The 14,009-nt window shown below is 42.5% G+C and overlaps 1 protein-coding gene across 2 annotated transcripts in view; it reads left to right on the forward strand.

Moving 5' to 3' along the window:
• LOC143301324 (GDH/6PGL endoplasmic bifunctional protein-like) overlaps nt 1–13,103 on the forward strand; it is a 24,816-nt gene extending 11,713 nt beyond the window's left edge. The window contains exons 8-13 of one of the 2 annotated variants that reach the window (XR_013057767.1): nt 1,551–2,271; nt 4,346–4,545; nt 6,113–6,266; nt 7,419–7,632; nt 9,378–9,827; nt 9,862–13,103. Coding sequence is in view for 1 of the 2 variants with exons in the window: in XM_076615540.1 (XP_076471655.1) it covers nt 1,551–2,271; nt 4,346–4,545; nt 6,113–6,266; nt 7,419–7,632; nt 9,378–9,579 (1,491 nt within the window). In the remaining variant the exon portion in view is untranslated. Of the gene's footprint in view, nt 1–1,550; nt 2,272–4,345; nt 4,546–6,112; nt 6,267–7,418; nt 7,633–9,377 lie in introns of both variants that reach the window. The other variant, XM_076615540.1, reaches the window with a different exon arrangement.
• The last annotated feature ends 906 nt before the right edge of the window (nt 13,104–14,009 follow it).

Raw genomic sequence — 14,009 nt, forward strand, 5'->3', positions numbered from 1 at the left:
ATGCTGGAGGCACTTTTCAATTACACAAATCTGCCCCTTTCTATCTCTGTGGCTGCCTTCACCTCTACACTCCATCTCACTCACTACGATTGGCTTCGGATCCACTCTGTTTACGCATACCCAGATTCAAACACTCGACTGTTGGCCGCCGTTCTTTCTATGTCTCTGGACCTTGCAATTGGAATGAACTTCCTCTTTCGCTTCGTCAAGTCTCCACATTCAGTTCTTTCAAGTCTGGCCTTAAAACCCACCTCTTCCCAAAATAGCCTCCCTTGCCTTCCTTGTCTTTAGTTCCTACAGTTTTAGAGTTATGCATGCATGTGAATGACTGGTGCGAAAGCGCTTTGATTTGTCTCTGCACAAGATTCAGCGCTATATAAATACCATCATCATTATTATTATTATTATAAATGATACCTCTGTTGTCTGGAAAATCAAAGCAAGATATTTCTTCTCCTTTTTTCTGGCACTGTCTTTTTCTGTTATTTTTTTTCTGTTGTCTCCTCACTTCTGCATTTATGGACCATTCGTGGTTTGGGGGGATGGGGGGATGGATGCACCTGGGTGGAATTTGTAATCCTGGTCTTTCATTAACTCGAGTGCTTATTAGAATACGAAGAGGAAGTTCTGAAATATCAAAGAATACTAATGTATGCTCGGAGCAATGTAGAGAGATTTTTTCCAAGCCAGAATTGTACTCAAACAAGTACACACATATATACATGTGCACAAATGTAAGAACACAAATACATGTGCAAACATGAGTCCTTGGAGGAGTGTTTCAGTACTTCAGCTCTTGAAGCTGAATACATAGATATGGTGTTTCAGTTCTTCAGCTCTTGAAGCTGAATAGATAGATATGATGTTTCAGCACTTCAGCTCTTGAAGCTGAAGAGATAGATATGGTGTTTCAGTACTTCTTGAAGCTGAAGAGATAGATATGGTGTTTCAGTACTTCAGCTCTTGAAGCTGAAGAGATAGATATGGTGTTTCAGTACTTCAGTTCTTGAAGCTGAAGAGATATGGTGTTTCAGTACTTCAGCTCTTGAAGCTGAAGAGATAGATATGGTGTTTCAGTACTTCAGTTCTTGAAGCTGAATAGATAGATATGGTGTTTCAGTACTTCAGCTCTTGAAGCTGAATAGATAGATATGGTGTTTCAGTACTTCAGCTCTCGAAACTGAATAGATAGATATGGTGTTTCAGTACTTCAGTTCTTGAAGCTGAAGAGATAGATATGGTGTGATTGTTGGTAAGAATGAGACAGGGAAAATGATGAGTTTTCTTTGGAGATGAATGCATCTGATGCTGGTTTTGTCTACACATCTATGTTTTGTCTCTTCACTGTTATGCTGGACACGTTTTCTGCAATAATTTACACATGCATGCACTTAGTATGATATATTGTGTCTTTGTCATTTTGTTTACTTTGTATCTTTGTTAGTTTGATTCCAACAAAATATATATGCATGCATGTAATGTATGATTGTGTATGTTTGTGGGTGTTTGTTTTGTTGCACATTATTTTGGTCATACTTTTTAACAACCAGGTTCACTCACCTCGATGGCTGGACGTTCCATTTCTTCTGGTGTCTGGCAAGAAGCTGGATGAGAGAGCCAGCTACATAAGAGTCATTTTCAAGGACACCAACATTTGTGTGTCCAACTGTGACAACAACGGACATCACTCCCAGTCTCCACACACCAGCAGCGACAAAGACGCTCCTGAAGACTCATCCAGTCACCACCATCACCATCGTCATCACCACTACCACCTTCCCAGATCCTCAAAGAAGCAGATGGTCTTTCACATAGGTCACGGTTCATCGAAGCTGCCCCTCATCTCCGTCTCCAAATCGCTCGGGGAACCCCAGCTCATGGAACGTTTGGAAGAGGTACACGATTCTGACGTCTTCTCCACAAAGCACAGCTACCACGGTGACCACCCGGAAAACTTCTACCATGCCACGCCAGTGAACAGCCTTGATGCCTATTCTGCCTTAGTGGAAGACTTGCTAAACAGTCGGCGGGAGAGCTTCGTCAGCACCGCTCAGCTGCTGCTGGCCTGGCAGATTTGGGATGGTGTGCTTGCCGTGAATCCGTCCCTGCCGCCCCGACTGTACGATGCCAGTGACCCAGTGTCCTTGCTGAACTTTGTGGTGAAGGGCGACTCTCTGGAGTTTGCGGCTGCTGATGAGAAGCAGGATGGAAAAGAGGCGGACCCACCTGTCCATCATCTTCACCAAGCTCAGACTCCGGCCACCTTCCTGGGTGAGTGTGAGGAGTAGAAAGGGGAGGAGAAGGGGTTATGGGGGAAGAGGAGATAAAGGAGGGGATTAGGGTGTGTGGCTGTGTTGAAACGAAACACAAGTTCGAAGATTTTGTTCAAATTTGCTCACAAAAAAATTTGTTTCTGGTGGAACAGAAGATAACTTTGTTCAGTAACAGTTAATAAGATGGTCATATTTCTTTGTTGAACAGAATGAGAACGCCGTTAACACATTAACAATATATATATATATATATATATATATTTTTTTTTTTTTTTCATGTTCATTTAGGGATTGCACTTTTCTCTCCTTATCAGGGATAATGCAGATGTCGGTTACATCACAAATTGAGATGAGGAAGTGATGTGTTTCGATTCCAGGGTGTTTGAAAGACAAAACAATAAGATGTGTACAAGTATTGATTGAGAGACAGACGGGCAGATCTTCATCAGCCCAGTAACAGACCAACCTTGACCCATGTGTGGGCGGGTCATCACATGGCGAGCAGTACAAAAGGGGGTCTGGCTTTGTAGCTGGCCCGGCAGAGGTACGTGCAGGAGAGTGGCAGAACGGTTAAGACTCTCTCCAGACGAAGGAATGCGTGAGCATTCCTACATAAAATGTATTCGGTTTCAGACGACAGAATGGAATAGCATTTTCAAGAAATAAAAATCCATCACGCACTGTACACGTGATTTTGTGATTAGCCAAGCAGAGTACGCTATTCTGGGTCACTCCACAATCGAATGGTATGATTGGTCAGCCTGCCATGTGTGGCCCGTCTCACACACACGCTGACAAAGTCACTGACCGGTTGTCTGCTCGCGTGCCAGCCTGTTAGCAAAGCGGGCTCTTCTCAAAATGTTGTGAAGCGAACAAGGCAGCGATGGCAACATTTTAGGGTTGCGAAAGTACTTGAAATGCTACAAACTGAAGAGTCAGACACTGAAGAGGTGGATGATGACGAAGAAGAAAGCGAATTTAATGCAGAAAGCGAGCATGGGTATGGTGATTCGGGGTGAAAAATTGGCAGTATTTTCTATGTATGGCAAAACTGTAAAAATAAGATGAGAAATTTGATTTTTTTTTATATGTAATAGCTCAGCAGGTAATAAACCAGTTCTGAAAGTTTCATTTTCTTACTCTGTATTTTGTATTTTTTGTAATTTTTTTCCAAACCCTTACAAATGGGCCGTCTGTGGGGAAAAGCAAGGGAGAAAACTTGTCGTCCTGAGTGAGTTAAGCCGCTTATCCACCAGTACAGTGTCTATGAAGGTCTGGTTCGATTCCTGCTCTCATCCTGTCTCCCAAGTTTGACTGAAAAATCAAACTGAGTGTCTTGTCATTCAGATGAGATGATAAGCCGAGGTCCCATGTGCAGCACGCACTTTGCTCACTGAAAAAGAACCCATGGCAACAAAAGAGTGGTCCTCTGACAAAATTCTGCAGAAGAAGTCCACACTGATAGACACACAAATAGACAAGCATGCACACAAGGCCTGACACACGTGTTGGTTCATGCTGCTGGTCAGGCATCTGTCTGTGTAGCAGATGTGGTGTATTTGTATTTGTATTTCTTTTTATCACAACAGGTTTCTCTGTGTGAAATTCAGGGTGCTCTCCCCAGGGAGCACATCGCTACACTACAGCGCCACCCATTTTTTTGTATATTTTCCTGCGTGCAGTTTTATTTGTTTTTCCTATCTAAGTGGATTTTTCTACAGAATTTTGCTAGGAACAACCCTTTTGTTGCCGTGGGTTCTTTTACGTGCGCTAAGTGCATGCTAACACACGGGACCTCAGTTTATCGTCTCATCCGAATGACTAGCGTCCAGACCACCACTCAAGGTCTAGTGGAGGGGGAGAAAGTATTGGCGGCTGATCGATCCGTGATTTGAACCAGCGCGCTCAGATTCTCTCGCTTCCTAGGCGGACGCGTTACCTCTAGGCCATCACTCCACTCGCATATATACATATATGGATTTGTCTGAACACAGTCATGCCTCCTTGAGAAACAGAAACTAAACACACCATTGACAGACCATCAACCTTGACCTTGACCTGTGTGTGGGCAGGTCATCGCATGGTGAGCGGCACGAAGGAGGGTCTGGCCGTGCAGCTTGCCCGGGAGATAGAGGTGGCGGCGGAGAGTGAGATCGGCAGCAAGGGGGTGTTCCACCTGGCCTTCTCAGGGGGCACCACTCCCGTCCTCCTGTGGCAGGCCCTGGCTCAGAGCTTTGCCAGCGAGTACTGGGCCCACGTCCATGTGTGGCAGGCATGTCTCTGGGTTTGATTCTTTGTGTACTGTGTTGTTGTTTTTTTTGGGGGGGAGTGGGGTCGATATACAAATCTTCATGTCACCTGTCTCTGCTACCATGTCATATCTAGAACTGCACCCCGATTCCTCTCTGACATCTTTCAATTCTGTGTACCTTCCCGTTCTTTTCGCTTTGCTGCCAATGATAGATACCTTCCGTGTCTAAAAATACAAAAGAGAAAAGCACAGTGGTCGAGCCTTTTCATCATCTGCTTTTCAAATATGGAACTCTTTGCCTCACCACACCCGTCACAACCCCACAATGTCTTCCTTTAAATCTCACCTCAAGACTTTCCTCTTCCAGCAGCATTTCCTCTGGACCCTCTGTCATTCATGAAAGTAGTTAGTTGATTGTGTAGGTATATTTGTAACGCTGTATTGTGTGTGCGTCAAATGTATGTATGGATGGATGCATGAATGTATGTTTTTATTGTACATATGAGTTTGTGTGCACATATACTGTGCATGATTGTGAGTTGAGGACTTAGTGTGTTTCGTATGCGTGTGTGTGTGGATTATAAAATGCTTTGTGCAATGAGGAAAGCACTGATAAATGTCTACTTATTATATGTATGCAAGATAGCCAGTCATTTTCGACTATGACCATCAGAACAGCAGAGGAGGCAACTGCTGTCCCGACTATTCTGGGCTAGAATTTGACTATAGTGGAGAGTGTCTTGCCCAAGTTACATCCCCACTCTCTCAGCCAAGATGGTTTTAACACAGTCGGCGTTGGGGTGGTTCCCAAAGGCCAAATAATACTCAGGTCTGCAGCACTAAGAGCCAGTGCAATTTTCTTTTCTAGTTTGAGAGTCAAAGTTGTAAATGATTTCCCATTGTAATTGAGAAACGATTGATAATACAGCTCTCACTCTGCTGTTGTATGTTGTGTTAAAAACACTTGTGATGATAGTACATAACAATACTAATGATAATGATTTAACTCACTCAGTACGGCCAGTCCTCTCTTCTCCTCTACACAGACCCCTCGGATGTCCAGTGGGTGTCTGAATGACCCAACCTTTAGATTACGTCGTCAGAATTGTGGTATTCTTTGTCAACATTCACGTCTTCAATATAAGCGCCTTCCGCTTGCAATATTTTGATGATGGTAATTGAGGTGAAACGCTGTTAGTGTCGTCTCTTTCGCCGTTCGTATGGAGAGAGTTAAGTACCTTTTCATTTAAGATATGTTCAACAGCATGTGTATGTAATTTGTAAAGCCCCTCTTTTTTCTTTTCTTTTTTTTTTTTTTTTTTTTTTGCACATTTTTCTCTCACAAGTTTTAGGAATGTAGTTCTGCAAGAAATGCATAGTATCCCTCTTCATTTTCTTTTTCTACTTCTGCATCATCATCTTCTACTTTTTTTTTGTTCTTCTTCTTCTTTATCATCACCATTTTTTTCTCCTTCATCATCTTCATCTTGGTGGGTGTTACTGTTCACTGTGATGACCACAGTTGTTATTAGCAGTGGATATTATTGATCATGGTAATGAATGTTGTTATTGTTATCATTTTGTGAAGGTGGACGAGAGGTGTGTACGGGCGGCAGCGGACACGAACTCCAACCTGTTCCAGTTGGACCGACAACTGCTGCGCTTCATCGCCGTGCCATGGTCCCACGTGCACGCCATGCCTGTGGACGTGGCTGGTCGCCTCTGTGACCCAGAATTACAGGGTAAGCGTGTATGTGTGTGTGGTGTGTGTATGTGTGGTGTGTGCATGTTTGTGTGTGCATGTATGTGTGCATGTGTGTGTGTGTGTGTGTCGTGTGTGCATGTTTGTGGGTGCGTGTATGTGTCATGTGTGCATGTTTGTGTGTGCGTGTGTGCGTGTATGTGTGCATGTGTGTGTTCGTTCGTTCTTTAGGTTAACGTCTTTTCACTGTAAGTGATATTAGACGAGGGAAGGAAAAAAATCGAGGGGGGGAATTACTGTGTACGCATATGAGTAAGTGAAAGTGTGTGTGTGTGTGTATCACTCAGTTACTTAATCTGTTCTTATCTTCTGTCCTGCTGGTCTAGTCAGGTAGCTGGTCCAGTCACTTATAGTAGAAAACCCTGAATAACTTCTTGTATCCTTTTTGGGACTTGATAATCGGGTGTGTTCTTATTCTGTTGTGTTCATTTTTGAGCCCGGACATGCGAATTTCTGCTGGCATTTTTCTGACTTTGTATGCCTGTTTTTATATGTAGTTTAAGTATAATTATATATCAGTTCAGTTTATGTGTTTGTTTTTTTTTTAATCCTCTGGAAAACAAAAATTAACTGAATGGTCAATGTCAGAGTCATGTCCTGGGTTTATGTGTATGAAAATGACTGTACCTGTGTTGAATTTTATTTTCCAGCTTTTTTTTTTCTTCTTCAGATTCTACATGGGGTCAATATTGATAGTGTTTTCACCTCTGGCATGGCTCCGTGCAGTCTGCTGGGCTACAAGCAACAATTCTAATAATGTACAATATTCAGCTAGACCCCCAGACTGTAGCACTAAAGAGCCAGTGCAAACTTGCCTCCCACATATTCTTTCGCAAAAGTCTAAGCTGTAAGTGACTTCCCACTGCAATGGAGAAACCATTGTTCGTACAGCTCTCACTTTGCTGTTGGCCCGACTTGTAAGCTTTTTGTCAATTGCTGATATAAGCTGAGCCTAATGATAATAGTATTTGTAGTAATAATAGTCATGATAATAGTAGTAGTGGTAATAATGATAATGATGACGATAATAATAACAATGACAATAATGATAATGATGATAACAATGATAATGATACTACAACGACTTCCACAAATGATAATAACAACAACACCACAACACCAACGTCCCCAGGGGACCGTCAGTACGCGGACAGCCTGCGGCACGCGGTGCCCAACCTGCAGCTGGACTTTGTGGTGCTGGGGGTGGGGGTGGATGGCCACACCGCCTCCCTCTTCCCCTACAGCCCCGCCCTCAGCGCTGACTCCCACACGCTCGTCACGCTCACTGACCAGGGGCCCAGTGACACGCCCGTGCGCATGACCATGACCCTGCCCCTCATCAACAGGTGAGTTTGATTCCCTTCCTCTCTCATCAACAGGTGAGTCATTGACTCTCCCCTCTCATCAACAGGTGAGTTTGATTCCTTTCCTCTCTCATCAACAGGTGAGTCTTTGATTCCCTTCCTCTCTCATCAACAGGTGAGTCTTTGATTCCCTTCCCCTCTCATCAACAGGTGAGTCATTGACTCTCCCCTCTCATCAACAGGTGAGTCTTTGATTCCCTTCCTCTCTCATCAACAGGTGAGTCATTGACTCTCCCCTCTCATCAGCATGTGAGTCTTTGATTCCCTTCCTCTCTCATCAACAGGTGAGTCATTGACTCTCCCCTCTCATCAACAGGTGAGTCTTTGATTCCCTTCCTCTCTCATCAACAGGTGAGTCATTGACTCTCCCCTCTCATCAACAGGTGAGTCTTTGATTCCCTTCCTCTCTCATCAACAGGTGAGTCATTGACCCTCTCCCCTCTCATCAACAGGTGAGTCTTTGATTCCCTTCCCCTCTCATCAACAGGTGAGTCATTGACCCTCTCCCCTCTCATCAACAGGTGAGTCATTGACCCTCTCCCCTCTCATCAACAGGTGAGTCATTGACTCTCCCCTCTCATCAACAGGTGAGTCATTGACCCTCCCCTCTCATCAATAGGTGAGTCATTGACCCCCTCATCACCCTCATCAACAGGTGAGTGATTGACCCTCCCCTCTCAACAGGTGAGTGATTGACCCTCCCCCTCATCAACAGGTGAGTGATTGACCCTCCCCCTCATCAACAGGTAATTGACCCATCATCAACAGGTGAGTCATTGACCCTCCCCACATCAACAGGTGAGTCATTGACCCTCCCCACATCAACAGGTGAGTCATTGACCCTCCCCACATCAGCAGGTTAGTCATTTTTGCCTTTTTTCAAATTATTATTATTTTTTTTAATAAATTCAATGCTCAAACCACCCTAACACAGGGCCAAGTGGGTGGCAGTGCTCTCCACACTCACTGTCTCTCTCTCTCACTGTCGACGTTGTTTTCCCCCCCACAGATCCAAGCGGGTGGTAGAGCTCTCTACACTCACTGCCTCTCTCTCTCTCACTGTCGACGTTTTTCTCCCCACAGAGCCAAGTGGGTGGCGGTGCTCTCTACACTCACTGTCTCTCTCACTGTCTCTCTTTCTCACTGTCTCTCTCTCTCACTGTCGACGTTTTTCTCCCCACAGAACTAAGCGGGTGGCAGTACTGTCTACACTCACTGTCTCTCTCTCTCTCACTGTGCCTCTCTCTCACTGTCGACATTATTTTTTCTCCCCACAGAGCCAAGTGGGTGGCAGTGCTCTCTACACTCACTGTCTTTCTCTCTCACTGTCTCTCTCTCTCACTGTCTCTGTCACTGTTGACGTTTTTCTCTACACACAGCCAAGCGGGTGGCGGTGCTTTCTACACTCACTGTCTCTCTCTCTCACTGTCAACGTTTTTCTCCCCTCAGAGCCAAGCGGGTGGCAGTGCTCTCTACACTCACTGTCTCTCTCTGTCACTGTTGACGTTTTTCTCTACACACAGCCAAGCGGATGGCGGTGCTTTCTTTCTCACTGTCTCTCACTGTCAACGTTTTTCTCCCCACAGAGCCAAGCGGGTGGCAGTGCTCTCTCCCTCACTGTCTCTCTCTCTCTCACTGTCGACGTTTTTCTCTCCACAGAGCCAAGCGGGTGGCAGTGCTCTCTCCCTCACTGTCTCTCACTGTCGATGTTGTTTTTCTCTCCACAGAGCCAAGCGGGTGGCGGTGCTGGTGACAGGGGAGGAGAAGCAGGAGATCCTGGAGAAGTTGGAGGACAGTGGGCGGGGGGGAATGGGGGTGGTGGACACGTACCCCATCATGGGCGTCAGCCCTGACAACGGAACCCTGTCCTGGTTCGTCGACTACCGGGCCTACTTCGGTCATGATTACTTTGACTTCGGGGTTGAGTAGATTTGTGTGTGTGTGTGTGTGTGTGTGTGTGTGTGTGTGTGTGTGTGTGTGTGTGTGTGTGTGTGTGTGTGTATAGTATGTATCTCTCTCACACAAACACATGCACTACACCCACACAGAAGAACGGATTGAAGCACTCCCAATTTCTGCCAAGGGAACCCTGTACTGGTTTGTGGACTAAAAGGCCTATTTAGGTGGTTTGGGTGAGTGTATGTGTGTGTGTGGTTGGGAGGTGGGGAAGGTTGTGTGTGTGTGTGTGTGTGTGGTTGGGAGGTGGGGAAGGTTTGTGTGTGTGTGTGTGTGTGTGTGTAGATGAATTGCAAGCAGAGCGAGCGCAGCGTGATGTGATGTATGCATAGTCTAGGAACTAAAGAGAGATGTTGTGCAATGTATCCAGTGCATATAGGCACTGTGTGTGTGTGTGTGTGTGTGTGTGTGTGTGTGGTGTGTGTGTGTGTTTCCATGCATGTGTTTCTGTGTTTTTGATTTTGTGGGGTATGAGAAAGAGAGAGAGAGGGGGGGAGAAACAGAAGTAGACATATATATTTTCTCTGTATACCAATGTTATGAGAAAAGGGAAAGTAAGGGAAATGGATGAAACTTCTGATGTGCCTCAGGGAGTTTATGAAAGGGGAAAAGGTGGATTCTCATGGAGAAACACGAGGTGTAATACCATAGTCTTTGTTAACTTATCAGGTGTGTTCTTGTTGGACCTTGGTCTCCGAAGAAAAGTAGGGATATACCCTTGTGTGCATGTCTGTGTGTGTGTGTGTGTGTGTGTGTGTGTGTGTAACTGTTTGTGTGTGCACTCATATGTGTGGAACAGTAGCATAGGGGATGACACACCCATCAGTAGCAGAATGATGGGTTTGTGGTTTGAGTCTCCGTTCTCTCTGCTAGCTTTGAGTGGTGGTTGGAAATGCTAGTCATTTGAGCCCAGACAATAAAACAACAAGAGAGGCAAGGCCTTCAAGACTCACTTGTGATGAATTAAGTCCCCAAGCATTAATTACAGAGTAATTTCCCTTTTTTACCATCTGCACCAAAACGTTTGCAAAATAAATAAAAATTCCATGCTTAGCAAAAGAAGTTCCTGTTTGAACAAAAAATGATAACAATGAATCCTCTTGTTGTTGTGTCAGAATAAGAGGTCAAAGTGCCAAGTTTAGAGAATACAAAAAATATAAATATAACAGTAAATGCAGTTTGCATATAATTAGGCTTCATTTTTAATTTTTTTGTGCCCATCCCAGAGGTGCAATATTGTTTTAAACAATATGACTGGAAAGAACTGAATTTTTCCTATTTTTATGCCAAATTTTGTGTCAACTGACAAAGTATTTGCAGAGAAAATGTCAATATTAAAGTTTACCACACACACACACACACACACACACACACAGACAAGCGAACACCGGGTTAAAACATAGACTCACTTTGTTAACACAAGTGAGTCAAACATTATTAGTGCAGCATGCACTTAGTGCATGGAAAAGAACCCAAGGACCGGAAAAATTTACTATGACAAAAAAACAGAAAGAAAGAAAGAAAAAGATGATAGTAAAATAGCAGGTAGATAGTGACATAAAAATAGGGTGGTCCAAAATTTACTATGACAACAAAAAAACAGAAAGAAAGAAAGAAAGAAAAAGATGATAGTAAAATAGCAGGTAGATAGGGACATAAAAATAGGGTGGTCCAAAATTTACTATGACAACAAAAAAACAGAAAGAAAGAAAAAAAAGATGATAGTAAAATAGCAGGTAGATAGTGACATAAAAATAGGGTGGTCCAAAAATATCACATGCCTTTCCTGGGAAAAGCAACCCAGATTTCTGTGGTGACCAGAAGTGTATATGGTTTAGTGCATGTGTCCATGCACATGTGTATGTATCAGAACATTATTTATGATAATATGAGATTATGTGTGCTTTTTGTTTTGCTTTGTTCAATGTAATACATGAAGATAACATCAGTTCAGTATAATTACCAATACAGTCCATACCTGAGACAATAGAAAGAAGACTGTTAACTCACTCAGTACGGCCAGTCTTCTCTTCTCCTCTACACAGACCCCTTGGATGTCCAGTGGGTGTCTGAATGACCCAACCTTTAGCTTCCGTCATCAGAATTGTGGTATTCTTTGTTAACATTCACCTCTTCAGTATAAGAGCCTTCTGCTTGCAATATTTTGATGATGGTAATTGGGGTGAAACGCTGTTAGTGTCGTCTCTTTCGCCGTTCGTATGGAGAGAGTTAAACATATCAGACAGCAGTGGCAACGTTCTCTGTATGTGTCTTGACAACATTGTTTTTTTAATGAATACTGCTTATCATCTCCCATCATTATATTAATGTAAGGAATTTTTTAATGAAAGGGATTTTTAAAACTTGTGAGTTAATAACTGAATAACAACTGTGCACATTTTAGTGTAGTTTACATTCATATCCAGTTTACTGAACTATTCATTCTACAGTTGATTAAGGTGCAGAGTCTGTGTGTGCTTGTGTGTGTGTGTGTGTGTGTGTGTGCGTGTGTCTGTGTCTGTGTGTAAGTGTGTGTGTGTTTTGGGTATTGTTTTTGTATATCTTGTCATACAATATGAATAGGCAATAAAGTGATGTTTGTGTGTGTGTGTGTGTGTGTGTGTGTGTTTTCAGAGTGTCTGTGTTTACTGTGTGTGAATGTTTGTGTGCATGCCTGATGTTTATGTGTATGTGTCTGCAGTCCTGATAGTTTCAGTTTGAAAATAATCAAACTGGTGCTGATTTTTTTGAGAATGAATGTGATTTTTTTCTTTACATTTTTTCTTTTCTTATGAAAATATCTTTTTTTTTTCTTTAAATTTCTCTTTTATTAAGCAGAATGTCTTTAATAAAATTAAAAAAAACTAAATAAAAAAAATTTAAAAAAAGAGAAGAAGAAGAAGGTGAAATGTAGTATTGCTCAGATACGATTCATTTGTATTTGCATTTGTATTTCTTTTTATCACAACAGATTTCTCTGTGTGAAATTCGGGCTGCTCTCCCCAGGGAGAGTGTGTCGCTACACTACAGCGCCACCCATTTTTTTGGTATTTTTTCCTGCGTGCAGTTTTATTTGTTTTTCCTATCGAAGTGGATTTTTCTACAGAATTTTGCCAGGAACAACCTTTTTGTTGCTGTGGGTTCTTTTACGTGTGCTAAGTGCATGCTGCACACGGGACCTCGGTTTATCGTCTCATCCGAATGACTACAGATTGAAAACAATATAAATTTTGATGTGCTATTTTTGAGGTGTGTAAGCAGAACTGATTTAAAAAAAAAAATTCCAAACGGCTGTGGGTAATGATATTGGTGATGCTATCATTCCCGAGACTGTCCATCATTCATCTTTTTCCTTCTTTTGAGGAGGGTCTTTGACATTTATTACAGTCTGCTTTCTATGAAAATAAATGATGAAAGCATGTGTATGTATTTCTGTGTTTAAAGGATTTTTTATGAATTTATGTTCCCAAAAGTGTGCGTGTGTCTCCTTGTGTGTGTGTGTGTGTGTGTAAACTTACTGAGAAAAAAGTCTCAACAGATAAAGAAACAACATTTTCAAAGCAACAAATGAAAGTGTCATTTCAAGAAAAAATGGATAAAACACACACACACACACACACACACACACACACACACACACACACACACACACATAAAGAAACAATGTTTATTATCACTTATAATCAATGATGTCTATCCTTTGCAATGATATTATGAAAATTTCATAATTACCAACAAATACACTAGTGTCATTGGTAGTGTGTGTGAGAGACAGCTGATGAAATGGTGTATTTACATTCTGTTTACATGCATGGACAGGATATTCATATGAGCTTTGGTCGTTCATAGTTCGTGACTTTTTAAATGAAAACGTACACATTCTTTTCACATTGATGAACTGGATGTGCTTGTCAATAAAGCAATGGAAAGGACTGCTACTTGCTGTGTGGATGGTATAACACACAGGATGAGCAGAAACTGTTTGTCAGTTAAGTGGTTAAAAACTAAAAAAAAAAGTTCACATTGTTGTCATCCTTAACACACACACTACTTAATGAGTCATCAAATAGTTTTCTCGAAAATAGCATTCTTTGTTGATTCCAGATCAGTACTTTATGCTCTAGAATTATTTAGCCTTGAAACAAGACCTGACTTAGTTGTTGAGGCAAATAATTTGGTACATTGTTTGAGGATTAAAGGGACTGAGGTCAGTTTTCGTTGGGTGCCTTCTCATGTGGGCATTCATGGCAATGAAACTGCTGATAAAGGAGCTAAAAGAGGAGCACAAGATTCAGAAAAATCGACAAAAATACATGTCCGTCTTTCCGTAAAAGAGGCATACACTTTGAAAAATCAACATGGGGTCGACTTCATAACCGATGAAAGGAAAAGTTTTTAAAACA

This window comes from Babylonia areolata, chromosome 27, assembly GCF_041734735.1.
Source record: "Babylonia areolata isolate BAREFJ2019XMU chromosome 27, ASM4173473v1, whole genome shotgun sequence".
Lineage (NCBI taxonomy): Eukaryota > Metazoa > Mollusca > Gastropoda > Neogastropoda > Buccinidae > Babylonia > Babylonia areolata.